General features: G+C 37.1%; 3 protein-coding genes across 10 annotated transcripts in view; all 3 read right to left on the bottom strand.

Annotated features, from left to right (window-relative positions):
* Positions 1 to 177, bottom strand: part of LOC139974711 (phospholipid scramblase 2-like) — a 34,519-nt gene extending 34,342 nt beyond the window's left edge. For 2 of the 3 annotated variants that reach the window (XM_071982054.1, XM_071982052.1), the window contains exon 1: positions 23 to 177. The gene's annotated coding sequence lies outside the window, so the exon portion shown is untranslated. The remainder of the gene's footprint in view (positions 1 to 22) is intronic. The other variant, XM_071982053.1, reaches the window with a different exon arrangement.
* A 3,568-nt stretch (positions 178 to 3,745) lies between these two features.
* LOC139975268 (uncharacterized) lies at positions 3,746 to 8,548 on the bottom strand. Its single transcript, XM_071983035.1, has 2 exons — positions 8,450 to 8,548; positions 3,746 to 7,336 (listed from the first exon to the last, which is right to left on the bottom strand). The coding sequence occupies exon 2, from the start codon at positions 7,333 to 7,335 to the stop codon at positions 3,970 to 3,972; it is 3,366 nt and encodes a 1,121-aa protein (XP_071839136.1). The 5' UTR covers position 7,336; positions 8,450 to 8,548; the 3' UTR covers positions 3,746 to 3,969.
* Positions 8,549 to 9,883: 1,335 nt separating this feature from the next.
* Positions 9,884 to 16,969, bottom strand: part of LOC139975394 (uncharacterized) — a 44,642-nt gene continuing 37,556 nt past the window's right edge. For all 6 annotated transcript variants that reach the window (XM_071983356.1, XM_071983357.1, XM_071983360.1 and 3 more), the window contains 4 exons: positions 16,631 to 16,747; positions 15,524 to 15,637; positions 14,354 to 14,458; positions 9,884 to 13,746 (listed from right to left, as the gene is read on the bottom strand). In XM_071983356.1, coding sequence (XP_071839457.1) covers positions 13,555 to 13,746; positions 14,354 to 14,458; positions 15,524 to 15,637; positions 16,631 to 16,747 — 528 coding nt within the window. In that variant the 3' untranslated portion in view covers positions 9,884 to 13,554. The remainder of the gene's footprint in view (positions 13,747 to 14,353; positions 14,459 to 15,523; positions 15,638 to 16,630; positions 16,748 to 16,969) is intronic.

Genomic DNA, 16,969 nt, shown 5'->3' on the forward strand with positions numbered 1-16,969 from the left:
ATATATGTTTCATATACTTTACCTTGATGCTTGAACTTCTTCGTTGGTGTCCACTAGTTCTGTAGTAGTACAAAACACAAGAGTGGAATATTGTAATACCTAATTATAATGTGGTTCATTCCAAACTAGACTGCACAGTACTAGTATATACATGACGTTTTATGTTGATTTGGGTGGAGTTTTTTTTGGGTAAACTACACTTGGCTAGATATGAACCAATCGGACATGCTAGATCGGTCGTTCGCGTATTTTGGGAACAGGATACCCCGTGATGTCATGGGTTTTAGTTCGAAAAGAACCAGAGAAACGAGCTGGAATATTTGTTATTGTGTAGTATTCAAAGTGACAAATTCCTGCATTTCCCCAGTCTCCGTCATTTTATATTCTGCAGATATTGTACATATTTACATAAGCTACTGTCCAATGCAAGTAGGCCTATAGAAAATGAGAGAATATTAAGAGAAATCTTTCGAAAGGATTATTCAACTCAAACTAGTCTCATTCGTTGGACAGATCATGCATGGATGGACAGATCTCTCTTGCCTAGGTTTAAACCGAGGATATTTAGTCGGTATGGTTGCCCTAGACCTAAATAAAAAGGGATATTTGATACTGTTGACGATTCAATTGTTTTAGATAAACTCATTTTGGAATATATGTAGCTCTAAAAACAAGTGGTTTGGGCAGGGACGTCAATCCCAATTGAAAAAATGTGTGTGTGTGTGTGGGGGGGGGGGGGGGGGATATGCAAGACTGAACATGGCGGGTGGGCTTCAGGGGCGAACCTCCGGGCGGGATCCAGTGAGCAGACCCACAAGTTTGGCATTGATATGTCAGTCATGAATATATTTTTACAGAGTCACACCTGACAAGTGATTAAGAAAGGCTTATCTATTTAGCAGCCAAGCGTAGCTTAATTATGGGGCCTTTATCATTATTAATGGAATTGAAACTAACACCAAAAACGGAAACATTCTTAAACTTTGCACACAAGAATAAAATCATCTTGTTCTACAGATACCTACAACATGCACGCACATATGCGTAGGAGCCCAATTTGATTGGGGGGGGGGGGCTGTAACGACTTACCCGAAAAATATAACACCAAATTTTTTTCGCGCTGAACACATTAATGTACATATCATATAGGCTTTTACATTAGTAATGGCAAATTTGTCTTAGAACTTTATTTTAATTACCAAGGAGATTTTTCTTAAACTATTGATTACCTTTAGCTACATCCTTACAATTTATTTTTCTTTCAGTAGGTGCCCGAAAAATCTCAGCATATTGCCCAAATTTTCACAAAAATATTTGGTTGAGGGGGGGGGGGGGGGAGGGATGGAGGGTAGCTGCGCCTTCATTTAAAAAGGCGCTATTGAGCACATTCACTTTATCGAAAGCATAAAAAATGGGAATTTATAGGTGTCATTTAATTGTTAGGTTTGTGTTATCATTGTTTGTTTTGCATGCCATAGATCGAGACAGACGGGGTGGGGAACATTTGAGTTGTGTGGGTGTGCCGTGATATAACGGGAACTGTGCATGAGTCGTAGTTATAATTAACAACAAAACTCGGACCAACGGCCGTTCGATTTGAGGATGCAGGGGACTTGTGGGTGGGGAGGATGGATGATAGTAGGGGTTGCATTGGGCTTTAGAACAATAATACCTCTCAAACTGTCCAATTACTAGCACATTAACCCCTGCCCCATCCCTTCGTATAGCTACTCCCCTGAGAAAAAATGGCCGCTTTTCAAATTTGCGACAGTTTCACGTGATATATTGTTTTGGTAAAATCCAAAATGATGTGGTTTACAAGTTTGGAATAGGCATTGTTTACCACATATAAATGTCTGGTTCACCCAGTTTCATCTGTGTGATCAATTTACTGACGATAGAACCCCCCATTAGTAAACATATTTGACCCCGTCTGCATGGAAGATATTATGTTGACAAAATGTCATAAATAGTAACTGCTTGTTATACGTACTGTTTCAATCAGAAGATGCACAGGCTACTTTTAGTAGGCCGTGTACGGCCCATGTCATTTTAGTAGCATTCACTCAATAACATTTGCGGCAAACTGACCGTTTACATAATAATGTAATGATAGACAGCTGTAAGGCAATGTGTTACATTGAAGCTGCTCGAGACTGGGTTCCCCTTGACCCCCATAAGGGTCCTGTTGGGGGGGGGCGGAGCCCATGTCGACATGGCTTCTCATTCCGTGCTCGCACTGGCGCATACGGCACCAGCTTGCATTACCGGTGTCGTCGGTGCCGTCCCACCCCCCCCCCCTACACCTTCCCTAATGTTGCTCTCAATTTCCTGTCTCCCCACTTCGAAATGTCTGGCGCCGCCAATCATGAGACCTAAGAGAGTTCAATGGATTAATGATGGAACATATGTGTCATAGGATCTTCATGATTTCATGTGACCTCCATAACATTGAATTTCATGTCAGCTAGTTCACTGGAAGACATATTTCCAACCAACTGACCGGTTAAAAGGGTATCAAGAGCCTCCTAGCTGAGTCCCCCTCCCCTTCCCCCCTCACTCCCACCAAAAAACCCCAGAAAGTATCATCTGTTGTAAGTTAAATTAGAAGAAAGCAATATTTATTTTTATGCTTTGAGTTTTACATTGTCTGTGGTATTCGTGACGTGTGATTGGAGTACATGATATAATATGCATGTATACTGAAAACTAAAGAGATATGCATGGAGGCGAAATGTCATTTAGAAATATATATTTCAAACACGGTCATACACCCTCTTAATCGGTGATCCGAACAGAGATAACGATTTCGTTGTCAAGTTGGCCCAAAGATTTGAATCAGGAATAGACTTCAACTGATGAGTAGGCTACCAACCAGAAGTTTGTCTTGGCATTATTCATTCTGCAATTAGTTTTGAATATTTATTAACCATTTTGGAGAAGTTGTAAGGTGGATGTGAGTCACGTGATTATAAAACCCACATGCTCATAATGTTGGGATCCTGAAATACTGTACTGCAATACAACAATAGTCTCACGGGAATGTTTTTATGTCACCCCTTCATAAGTAAAGAAAAGTTAAAGAATACTCGTTCAATGGAATTTCGTTTTAACTATCAGTCTGATAATTTTATTGAGTTAACATCCACCCCTCTTGTCTCAACAACAGAAAAGAAACTTCCCCGCCCTATAGAAACTGCATGCAGTTTCGCTTGCTTGCAAATGAAATATACTTACTTAACATATTGTGATACCGACGCTGTATACTGGGTGACATTTAAAGACGTGACATATATATATATATATATATATATATATATATATATATATATATATATATATATATATATATATAGGATATATATATATATAGGATATATATATATAGGATATGTATATATATAGATATATAAAAAGATATATAAAAAGATATATATATATAGATATATAAAAAGATATATAAAACGATATATATATAGATATATAAAAAGCCAAAAACCCGCATTTACTCAATAAGAGATCTGAATTCATCTCCAAGTGTCGCCACAATAGGCTCAAACCAATGAACCGTGCACGTAAGAAATAGGGTTCGTGTTCCCCATAGAATATATCCGCGCAGAGAGTATTTGTTCAGTTGTCTGACGATCGCCACCCTAAGGGCGTGAAACTCCGAGTAACAGCTGTACTCACCAAGGCATTTACTTATATGATATATAAAAAGATATATATTTAGATATATATATATATATATGTATATATTTACATACATGACAAGATAGGAAAAAGCTTAACCATCCGGTTTAATATAATGCAGTTGCGTTACACGCATGCCAGAATCATATATTATTTAATTGAAAACAAGTTTGTTTTTTAACATTTCCAGTGACTCCACTGGCCCTTTTGGAAATCTCGAATCATACTTGGCTTTCTTCTATATAACAGTGACAAAGCCGTTTTAAAACTATATGACTAGGTCCTTCGAAACACCTTCCATCGTTTCTTCGATGTTTTGGGATTAGAATCCGCTAAATCAATGAACCCCCAGTCATTCGATTTGGACTTCTTAGATTTCTTGGCGATCATTTTGTCTACATAATCTAAGGAAGGTTCCTCCTCAGTATTAACAACTTCCCCGGAATTAGCAATTGCTCCTTGGTTTGCTGTTTTGATCTTCTTCTCTTTCGATTTCCGACGGAAAAATGACAAAAGCTTCCTCTTCTTTGGCTTTGACGATGTCTTAGCATTAGCTTCTGTTAAGTCAGGAGATAGTGTTTCGTGAAGTTTCATTTTACTGCCAACAATTTCCAGCCTGTTCGGAGTGGTCTCCGCTTGGTCATCACCGTGAGACTCCGGCGTCGTAATAGGAGACCTCCCGCCTATGACTCGTTTATCGCCTCCTTGAGATGCATCAAAGAATTCTTCCCTCTTTCCTTCAGCTACCATGTGTTCTCCTTCATCACTTGCCATTTCAGGGAGGACGTCTCTATCCTCTTCAACGCTTCCATTGTCTAATTCAGCGTCCGTCTGTATGACTTTGGAACCATCACAATTCACTCTGGTGTCGATTTCTTCAAGTTCGTTTGTTGCAGACTCTCCTTCTCTCAACCCAGTTTCTGCATTCGACTTGGAATTGGAAGGGTCGCCAAAGATGAAACTCCATTCCGAATCACATTCTTGGCGGTTATTTTGAACGGATGATTTATGAAAGCTGTCTGCTCCATTTTCAACAATTTGGGGGTTATCACGACTCGAATCCAACTTTGTTTCTACATGTGTTGCAATATTTTCGTCAGTCGTGTTGTCGACACCACTTCCCAACGAAGTATTTTCGAAGAAAGCTTCGTTTGTCCATATACCAGATTCATAATTACTATGAGGTGATAGTACAACGTAAGATACATCGGTGGATCCAAGAGTATTTTCCAACTTCTCTTTGTTATTATTCTTTCGAAATCTCTGAAACCAGTCATCTTTCATGAAACTAAAACGAGAGCTTGATCTTCTGGAAAAACTACTTTCGGATGAAGAAAATTTCTCAAAAAATTCAACTTTCTCTTTCGTGGAAGAATTCAAGTTGACAAGCGCTTGCTCTCGTTTGTTTCCACGCCTTAATGGAAGCTTTTCCCAGATTGAGATTCTTGTCTTTACCTTTGAAGGGGGTGTGCACTCCTCAGTAACCAATGAACGTTCAATTTCATGAGTGGCTTCGGAAGCAGCCTCTTCATCTGTAAATTGTGTCTTTTCATCATCTATTGTATACACATGTTCTGGAGTCTGTTGAGTGTCGGCTACGTTTTCATGAAAAGCACCTTGGGAGTAGTTTAGTTCGTTTTTACGGTCTTCTTCAAGTTGACTCTCATCAATGTCTTCACCGGCACAATTCGATTCACCGTTAGTACTTAGTACACTGTCGTCATTATTACACGACACTATTTCATTCGCTATCTCATGAGTGGCCTCGACATTGTTGCTGTCACTGCCGTATTTCATTATTCCTTCCCAGAATGTGATTTTGGTCCTAATCGAAGGATCTGTTGACTCGGTGTCTTCCTGGATACAAACACGGGTTTTTCTGTCAGTTGTACCTTGGAGAACATTGCTCGCATCATGACCAACCTCGTTCTGGACGTTTCCCCTGGGAGACGTGTTACATAGCTGTGGACTTTCGTGTTCCAAGTTGTATTTCTCTCGACGCGATCCACATTCGTCTCTCCCATCCAGTTGGTTGTTTTTTATGTCTTTCGCTACCTCTTCAAACGTCTCTTTCATCTTTGCAATTTCATCCTTTATATAAGTAATTTCACTCATATTAAAGTCCGACAGACTGATGACATCTTCGTTATCATCAGGCACTAAGAGGTCTTCCCAACACTGGGGCTCGTTAGTGTTCTGTCTTACATCCGCACTCTCGGTAGGGCTGCTTTCAGAGGCAGCTTGTTGCGCAATTGTCAAGACATCACTAACAACATCCTCAGCTGCCTCATGTATACTACGTGCCGGAGATGACTTGCGACTCTGCAGTTCAACTGCATCTATGTCGTCTTCATTCACTACATCCTCCTTCGTGAATCTCCGGCGAACGCGACGAGGTGTACCGATTAAACTATGGAAGTTCGTGGTGACGGTGCAAGTGTCATAATTCTCGTCAAGATTCTGGTCGGTTTGGCCATCATTGCTTTCTTGACATGTCGATATTTCCAAAGGGGTGACGTCGGTCAGAGCACTATAGTTCTGGCTATCATGGAATCTCTCGTCAGTAAGTGACATTCCGTATGAGGTGTCTTCATGTGATTGTTCAAACCCATCAGATAGCTTCGCAGGCATAGATATAGTGTCTTCAAAATTGGAGGTATTACAATCGTTCGCTGATTTTCGCTTTGGGTAGGGAGTAGATACAAATTTAGGTTGTTGTTCTTCCAAAAGTCTATCAGTAGTTGCAGAATCCACTGCGTCTTCTTCCCAAAACACGAAATCCTTCGAGAAGCGAACATCCCCCTTTTGAAGATCCGCGTAACTCAGGAAACAGTCCTGAAGAACGTTTTCTACAGTGAGGACACTAACAGCTTTACGCATCACGTCTCCCACAAGTGTGTGCGACGCAGTCTTATCCTGCGTACCATCCGCAGGTTTGCCACCACCATACTTCGCTCGTGGCTTTTTTCTGTCATTGGCGTCATCAACAATTTCGGACTTTTCAGATTCAAAAGGAGGCTTGTTTGGCCAAGTCAACCTTTTACGCCGACTCTTGAACTTAAGACGTACATCCTTCGAAGATAATGCATGGTCGGAATTTGATCTCCGTCCGAATGTACGGGTATCGAAACCGAAAACGGGACGATCTTCATCTTTCTCGTATTTTGAAAAATGTCCACTAGCTGTAACTTTCTTGTTTGGCGTTACTGGCTCCTTATGCATCGATTCTAAGATATCGTCACATGACTTTACGGCAACAATCCTGTCTTCATTTTCTTGGACACAATCAAGATGTATCACCTCATCATCATCATCATCATTATAATTAGAGTAGAACTGGGCGGAGAAATTCTGGATGTTACGAGTTGGGTTTCCGTCTTCATCTTCTTCGTTGATGACGCCGTCATTTGGTTTAGGACTTCGGTCAAAGGTCGAATGCCAACCACTCCGAATTGCATCCATGATTCCAACGACACGTACTCGACGAGGTTGATTTTCAAGAGATACTAACTGCTGATGACGTATCCCGTCGTCAACGTCACCGTCAACGAAGAGTTCATCAGCAGTGAAGTATTCGTTTGAAGATGACCGTTGACTTGATACAGTGCTGCCCTCAATATTCATTTCTTCTCCACGTTTCATCCTGAAATAAGCGGATAAAGCATTCAGTGGTCAGTGGCTATAACTGGTACTTTAAGGTTATTAACGATTATATATACTGAATTTTACTTTACAATCAAAATTTTGTTGGAAACAGGGTAGGTACGCATGGAATTTTATATAGTATCATATTTGCCTACCCGCCACATGCACCCCAGCCCACAAAAAAGAGAATCAAACAAGATGACTTGATGACAATCAAAAGAAGTGTTTTACTGTCTGTGCCTGGCAACTCCGTCTTCGTGTATTCAATTTTAATTGAAACTTTCACAATTTCATCGATAATTTTTTCATAGTTTATTTCAAGTTTTGTTATTATTACATTCCCAAAATTGTACTCTTTGTTTCTTAATATTTCCACTATTTACACTAATTGTTCGAAAATCATCATCGTCATCGTCGTCGTCGTCATCGTCATCGTCATCGTCATCATCATCATCATAATCATCATCATAATAATCATAATAATCATAATTCCATTATATCCTCATGCAGGATAAGACTTTTTGTAACAAAATTTCGTTCCTCAACATTTTGATGAGCAAAACTAACATTTTAGAGATCTACTTAATTGTCGAATTTTCGACTGATAATATGGCAATTTTGACATATGTCGAAATCCGCATGCAGACTAGTTTGATATCACCGTTGCTTATCTTGAGCTGTCGATTTAATTATTTTGTATTTAATTGAAGTCATTCCTTTCTATTAAAAATTTGAAACGTAAAGTGTTGAAATTTGGTATTTCATTGTCTGAACATGTCAAAATTTCGATGACCGAAGCAATGGAATCTTTCTAGCCTAGGCTAGCCCTATTAGACTGATATATGCGATAGCCTATATCTAATGAGTATGCCTAACATCAATCCTATGGCAAACTTTATGAATACCATCGAAACAAATGTAAACCTAACGAAAGTTAAGACAGCTTGTTAAAAGTAAATAAGAGCCTAACCGTTTCGCCTAACTAAAGTTAGTTTTTTCGGTCTATGACGATCGGAAGCAATGTGCGATAACATGAAAGTAATTACTAACGCTTCAGCGCATTTCCTTTTGACGTTAAGTCAAAATGTTACTTTTTAAGTCGAAAACTCACTTGATTATTAGAACAGGAATGCCTTGGAAAACAATATAAATTTTCTGTCGAGCTGACGATAACGGAGTTCTGCAAATGTGTTTACATTTAACCACATAGCGTATCGAAATGATGTGCGTATAACGCCTCTTTTGTGCGCGTAGCATGTAGAAGCGTTTGTCATCAGATTTAGGACCAATGCGCGCAGAGCGGTTGACGATGTGTCCACACATATAGCGCAAGACAATATATTATGTTACAAAGCCGAAGGCGCTAGATATTTGACTTCAATCTTCTGGAAAAAGTGAAGCCGTAGTGTCACTTATTTTGGTTGCGGAGTATATTTTCACGTATGACCCCATGATAACCGTATTCATATATTCATTAGGTCAGCGTCAAAAACGATAGGGAATATACCAAGTATGACAAATATCCATCACTCCGTTGAGTTATCGCGGAAAAAAGCAAGTGACACAGATGCACACACCCACACACACATAAACTTGATTGTATTAGGTCCTGAGCTACCATGCCAGCAAGGAACCGAAAAAGGCAACTCTAAAGCGCTAGATCCAAGACTCTTATTTACTACTTACACAAAGAGGTCAAACCAGTTAGACACGTGCGCCTGCACACGTACGAATTTGACAATATGATTTCTTGCAGCGCATTCGTACGTATAAACTTAACGATGAAGACAATTATTGCGCGTGTACGCACGGATATTCGTTTGACTTGGCTCCTTGACCCCGAAACTAGCCAGGGCAGTATTTTCTTTCAATTGTTGATTCAATCTCTCAGCGGGAGTCTATGTGTGTGTGTGTGTGTGTGTGGTGGGGGCCGTAAGTGTGCGTGTGTGTGCGTGTGTGTGTGTGGGGGGGGGGGGACCTCTCTACCGGTAAAAGGTGTAAGCTGACAACCTCGACGGCTGTATTTCTGGGTAGAATGTTGGCTCCAATTGTGAAAATAACTCTCAATATATCACGCCAGCATATTTATGGTAAACTGTTTATAGAACGTGGCCTTTTCTAAACAGGTCTGATAATCATCAATTGTTTCACTCCCCCCTTAACTAAATGTTGTCGACAACGGTGTAAATTATAAACATTAAACCATAAAACGATAATGAGAACACACCGTGATTTCTATCGGAATTCCGATAGATTTCTTTGTTTAAAGGTCAATGTAAAGTATTGAAGGTAAATATGCTAGAAAGTCAATTAATGGTCACCAATATTAATATTTTAGCTGCAAGCATTTATAACTGTCACTGTTAACAGTTACTTACCTACACTGAGATATTTAATTGTCTATCTAAATAATCCTCGATGACTAAATTAATTTCAAGGTTCAAAGTATATTTGAACACTTCGAGCAATTTTGACCGAAAATTCTCCTTGCCATTACTAAAGGCGTTTAAATAAACCGACAATAACAAACACAAACAGCTATTAGTTGCATGCCTTGTCATTTTATTCGTTAGTTGATGGTTGTGTTTGACACTATTGACATTAAAGTATATCAAACTATATTGCATAAACAAGTACGACTCATTTGATCAATGGAAAACCTATGCAGAGAAAGTAGTTGCTTACAAAAGTTATACTAATTCTTTGATACTTAACGTGCATATATGATCCTCATATCTTTGTAATTGATATGGTATTTTGTTCAGGATTGGGTTAAGGCACTTAAACTGGTCTATTGCATGTGTAAATCCTAAGGCACTTTTGGGCAAATGCATTTAAATTTGGCACGTTACATACATTCAAAACTTTACACGAATTTAAACCAGTTTCTCAGAAGTGTTTTACAACCAACATGCACCCAGAAGGATGGAAGTTTGATAAAGATATCTTGTAACCATACGTTGGAAGGTATTGTATTGAATCACTCACAGTTATTCTAGCAATATTACTGTGCATAAAGTAAGAAAGAAATATTAATAATAATATTACAACAACAACAACAAACAAACAAACTCCTTCCTGCAATATAATTGCATATACAATTTCCATCAGCTGGTATAATTTCAGTTTTTTAAGCTACTAAACGAAGACTTTGAAAGATTCTGTCCTGGTTTTTCATGAAAAAAAAAAAAAAATGTATCCTAAAAAAAGGTGTTTAATCTCGTAAGTGTTATGTTGGATGAACATGTTTATCTGAGATTGCTATTAAAATCATAATCACAACCACTTATTGAAAGTTGACAAAGTTTTAAAATACAGATTAATTATCACTATAAGCTACTGTTGGCAATCTCTGTACGTTCGCTCACACACCAGAAGAAATACAGATTTCATGCTTGTGTCACTTACTTAACAAAAACTTGTAAGGGCGTTAAGAAAGATTTTTTGGACTTTGATTTTCATAAATTTACCAAATGATATTTGATAATAAAATCCCATAACTATACCTATCATTCTAGCTTGACTATGCAAATTTTAATTTCGCACAATGCATCAGTAACAGTTCACGGTGACACGATCCTAAGAAAGTGCTCGCACGCATGCGTACAAGCTAGATGGACTTGCTAAAGACGAACTAACTGGGTGATTGACTACGTTCATGGGTCCACTTTTGCAGTTTGCCCGCTTGAAACACATTCTTGGAAAAACACAAGAATAAGGGGCTTAAACACTTATTTTTTGGGGGGGGACTTGAACCTTCAAAAATATGTTTCATAGGATCTATTCTTTAACAAACTACGAACGAAATTGCACTAATAGTGATGGACTCATTGTAGCACTATAATCTGCAATCAGAGACTGCATATTGTCAAGTTTTGCGGAACGAGATAGAACTGGTTAGAGTTCCTCTATACTCTATAAAGGAACTCTAGGACTGGTATGATGACAGCGCCCTCTATTATTGAGACACTCATCTAACCCTACCGTACTTTGATGAAACATTGTTTGAAGAAGATTATCTTATTGCAATCATTTACAATTATTATTTTATTTTTGAGTAATACTCTGTAGATTTTGCTGTACAAACTGAAAAAGAGCACCCTTAAAAGAAGTTAAAAAAGTAAAGACAAAAAGAGAAAGCTGGCATTACAAAGACTTCTGTTGATCATGTGAAAGGCAAAATGATAGATAACAAATTAAACAATTTCAGTTATTTTGAAAGCAAAGCAGACCAAACGATAGACAAGAAATATACCTTAAAGCACAGCCAACAATACTTTTGTTGATTGATTGAATTTACATAACTATGCAATGAATACTGATCATCCAATCATTTTGATACAGATATTTTTAGTATATTTACAGTGCGACTTAAGTGCGACTTACAGTGCGATTCTAAAGTACAATACAATACAAATCATAAAATTAAAATACAATACTTCCCTCCATTGTGTCATCCTTATCTCAAATAATATTTGATTGCTACCGTTAAATTTCGATAAAAACGTCTGTTCTTCCAACATCCACTGTCAGAATTTTCAGCAAGTAGAAAAAGGGCTGGGATTGCAGTGAAAAAAGTTTTACACAATTATGGCACCAACTTCCAATTAAAATTTAAGTTAGTTCCTTTTAAGCCTCCATTCAAAATGCTGTAGCCAGATGCATTCACAAAATATCATCAACTTTGAAAAATTAAAAAATATGATAATAATTAATAACTTTACCTTGATACAAAAATGAAATGAGGATGTGGGTTTATCCCACAGATGTAGCAAAATCTGCAGCATTCTCGTTTCAGCCACCAGAATATCTCTTTAAGTTTAAATAACAGAAACTAGTACTGTTCATTATTTCCTTAAGTTACATTCAGTATTACTGCAGTACAACACTTAACATTAAGGCACTATGTGTGGTAGGCTGTTCAATGACTCATATTACCAGTTATGAATAATATTCTCTTATAAAAAGCATGTAAGGCAGTTTGATATATATCAGTCAGACAAGGAAGGTTGTATGCATAGCAGATTGTTAATGACGATTTCAGAATAGAGCTACCCCTAGGGTGGGGGGGGGGAATAGGTTCAGATACCTGTTGTCATAAGTTCTTATATCACGGAGTTAAATAGTTCCTTCCATTCATCAGTATTTGACAACTCAGCTACTTTCGTTAACTATAGTTTATCCAAACAAGGATATTTAATAACGATAATAAAGACCACGTGACTATATTCAGCAGTTTCCTGAAATTCTTTAAATGATACACACTCACTTTCTGAATTGACTAACTTTCATTACTCCCCTAACATTTAAAAAAAGGGAAGTAAAATAAACAAAACGAAAAAATGAGGAAATCCTGAGGTCTGATATGCAATGACTTGCTCTATTAATGCACACACACACACACACATATGCACGCACGCACACACATTATTTCATTTATGAGTCATCCCGTTACAAGGCAAAGAACATGTTAAGTTGAAACCCTACATCAATATAACTGACAACCCTACATCAGCATAACTGCTATATATAGCAAATCTTGTAGGCAGCAAATATTCTTAACATTCAAACTAAAATGAAACTACCCCACCACACTTGGTATGTGCAAATCGATAGCATCAAATCTTGGAAGTATTGCATATCATTACAAGGATGATTGGAATGTAAAAAAAAATGGAAAACAAGATCATTATAATATTCACATAGTATCAGCATCTCTTGAAAAAAAGCAAAACTTGGTTTTAAGTGATAAACATAATTTGCAGAAAGAAATGAATTCTTGGAATAATTTTAAAGACAATTTTAAGACGTACGATCAACGCACTTTGTACACCGTTTGGCTCGTATCCTAGATACAAATCTCAACTATTTCAGCAAAACTTTTCAAATGAGATCATAGATTGAACAGGTCAACAGATATACATTGGTCATGCAAACAATTGTTACATTAATGTTAACTAGACGAACAGATTGCAATATTGCTACACATGACAAAATATGAAGTTAGAATGAATAAGTTAGCACCAAAGAACTCCACCTCTCTCTCTCTCTCTTTGTTCAACATCCTGATTGACCCAGCCAATCTATATACCGGTAGCCATCTCATGTCAAGGAAAGTCAGTCATCTTGTATTTAACAGATAGAGTCCTGTGTCCTACATCTGGAATACATAACATGCTCTTGCACATTCGTATCCCGGGATTAAGATGATGATGACTACGTTAGTTTATTATGACACTCTGCCAAAAGACTCTGCAGGGCTTGCTTAGATTTCTTAAAACTGCGACTTGAGCTCTTCGCATCCAGTTGAAGGATGGTGCTCAGGATCCTCCGTTCACATTCCTTGTAAATGAAACGTTCAATCCCTTCTCCCCTTTCTGCAGTCAATTTGAGAAATCTTCTGTCACTCTAAAAAAAAAAGAAAAAAAAAAGCAGAGAGCGAATAAACAAAATGAACGAGAAGATTGTCATCCTGTTTGGAAGAGAATGAACTACCGTCAAATGCCTCAAAATAAAACATTGAAAGATCCACTCAAAAATAGTAAGAAACTTCACAGAGAATTGCTTAAACAAACAGAGAGGAGAGGCGAAAAGGAAAGGGCGAAGGGCAAGAGTGGAATCATACTTTTAAGAAAAGAGTGGAAGAGCAAAAACAACACCTTTTGTAAAATCTGCTATTTTAGTGACTGAATTGAGACTATACATACTGAATATTCATAGCTTGACATCTAGAACATGAAAGCCCTTCCTATCACGAATTTACCATATGCCCTCATACTTGGCTTAATATAGTTTTGTTTCAAAGTAAGGGTCTCAAAGGGTCGCACAGTACCTCACATTGAGTCACACCTCGTCCGAGGGCGATACATGGTACATGCATGGTCTAAGGGTGACACTGGGAATTGTCAGCAAATACAGTATGACAATAAAAAATAACAGGAAAAGGAAAAAAAAAAAAAAAAAAAAACTTTAAATGAAATTAAGTTTTATCCATCCTTCTTTTGATTAAACATACCTTCATCTCATCTTTGACAAAGTCGTACAAGTTCTCTCTATGGTCTTCCCAGCTTTCTCCAGAGCTGGAAGAGGTTATCATTTGTTTTAACTCTTGTTCAATGATCTTTCAAAAACAAAAGAAATGAAAGAGAAAATAAAAATATCAAGTTTTGTAAAATCTGCTATTTTTAATGACTGAATTGAGACTATATATACACTGAATATTCATAACTTCACATTCATATTAATGTGCAATCATGCTCATTCTTTTTCTTAATACTGTATAAAATACTCCATCTGTTATCATTAAAATATGAGTGTTTAAGGTATTTCAAATTTATGATGCTAAAGAGTGGGAACTGATGAATTATAGTCTAAAGCCGATATGATATATATAATAATTATTTTTAACCCTGACTCAAAGATAAAGATGTAACTACTGATAAAGTATTCAAAGACTCAAGAATGAAAATGCTACAAGGCCGTTCATCAAATGTTTCTCTTTGATCATGTGTTAAAAGATCACATTATTTACTCATATTTCATAGCTTAATAAATTCATTAACAACTTTTGTAGAAAGTCCAAGCAGTGCTACTACCCACCTAGTGTTTGAGATATAACAGGAAAAACAAAACTTTTAATTTAGGATTAAGTCAGGAGTCACGGATGGAAAAATACAGGTAATGTTTTATGTTTTTCACCTAATGACAAAGTATGCTATAATGTCAATTGAATGTGCATATGTTTCATGTTGACTATCATAATGTTTGGTTGAAGGCTCATCATCAGTTGAATTGGCTAAACTAGTAATTTTAGTAACCAGGCCAGTATCAGTAACCAGAGGCAAACCATCCAACCCCTCCTCCTTTATTCTCAATAAAAAAAAGGACCCTAAAACTCCCCATCCTTCCCCCCCCTCGAAAAAAATGGGGAAAAAAAGAACAGTGGGTGTTGGTTATTTCCTAATTTTCTTCAACAAAAAATTGACCATTGTGAACAAAATTTAAAATGTATATTTTTGCTACAGTTCATCTTACAAATACTACCAAACAACTCTTATTAACAATAATAATAATATATTAATAATAATCATGGTAACTGGAATTCAAAATACTGAATCTTGCTTCAAGAAAACAGTTCAGAAACAGTTACTGCAACTGCTGGATTACCATACACAGCGGTACTTACCTCTCCAATATCTTTAAGTGTCATGGCAAAGCTTTCAGAGAGGTTCCTTTGCATAGAAATATGTAACACCTCAAATGCAAGCTGAGTGACTATAAGACAGGCACAGTTGATGGCCTATAGGGTACATACAAGTAAACAAAAGGGTAAAGAGAGTAAATAAACATCCGGTAAAAATAAAATGTCCATAGGTGAAAAAGAATCCACCAGAACTTAAGCTACCTGTAAACAATTTTTTCACAACTTTTCTGTAATTTTATACTCAAGTAGATATGAAATAACATCTGTAAACAAAATCCCAATAATCTCTAACAAGCAGGTTTAAAAACAACGACTATTTCCATTTTTGCCCTACCACATGAGGATAGGACAGTGCCGTTAAAGGGGTTTACCGCAAGGTTTACAGAGTAGTAACATTTCTATTGAAATTTTATTCTTTTGCCTGGGACAGGTTTTAAATTATAGAAACCTCGGGATAAAAGAGTTCAAACAACTGAAATTATACTGTTCTTTAACAGTTGAGAGGTCTAAACATTATCCTTGCTTGTTACTAGCAGAACTTGTTTACCATTGGACATAAGATCATATGCTATATTTCATTTGGAATAACCAGCATGGCAGTACAATTCATCTCCAGATTTTAAATAAATCCACAAAAATTGGAGAAAAAAGATTGTACCTATTTTGCAAACAAATTCTCGGACAATTTAACTTCTAGGATACTCGTTAACAGATATCAAAATTCTTCTAAAACATCTAACTATATGGTTAATCAGGAACTGCAGTTGCAATATAAGGATCCAAGAGGGTGGTGTGTACCCCCACCCCCAATTTTAAAACCTCAATTAAGTATTTCTTATTTTAATTTTTCTGAAGATACCCCCACCCCCCTCTTCATGGAGAGTAGGCTTCAGTGATCCCAGGAAGCACCTCCTCTGGAATAAATCCTAGATCCATTCCTGGTACAGTTCTCTTTATCCAACTACTCAAAAGTCAGTCTTGAACCATAACAGAAAAGGCCAAAAAAAAAAGAGAAAAAAAAGGAAGATAAATTAACAAATAGCATAAAAGAATGGATACGAAAACAAATGCAATGTTCTCGAAACTTACTTCTCTGTTCACGATATATTTCAGCTGCTTGATTTCCTCCTCTGGCATTATCTCCATCAATTGTCTGCCTCTAATTCTGAAGTTTGCCACGTTATCTCGGTAAAAGGCCCATTTCTCCTGCAAAAATAGACATAGATGTACTTGTTGATTCATTACTCTGGCCAAGAGGACTCCTTAATGAATCTCATAATCATCCTACTTGTATCTAAGTCTAGAAATCTACGAAATCAGCTTTTTTTAGTTTTTTTGTTTTTAATTTGCATCATAAATTCTTGTACATTCCTTTTGTCTCTAGATTGGAATTTTTCAATTTTTTTTCTCCCAGGAAAAACACAGTCT

The sequence above is a fragment of the Apostichopus japonicus genome, chromosome 10, assembly GCF_037975245.1.
Source record: "Apostichopus japonicus isolate 1M-3 chromosome 10, ASM3797524v1, whole genome shotgun sequence".
NCBI lineage: Eukaryota > Metazoa > Echinodermata > Holothuroidea > Aspidochirotida > Stichopodidae > Apostichopus > Apostichopus japonicus.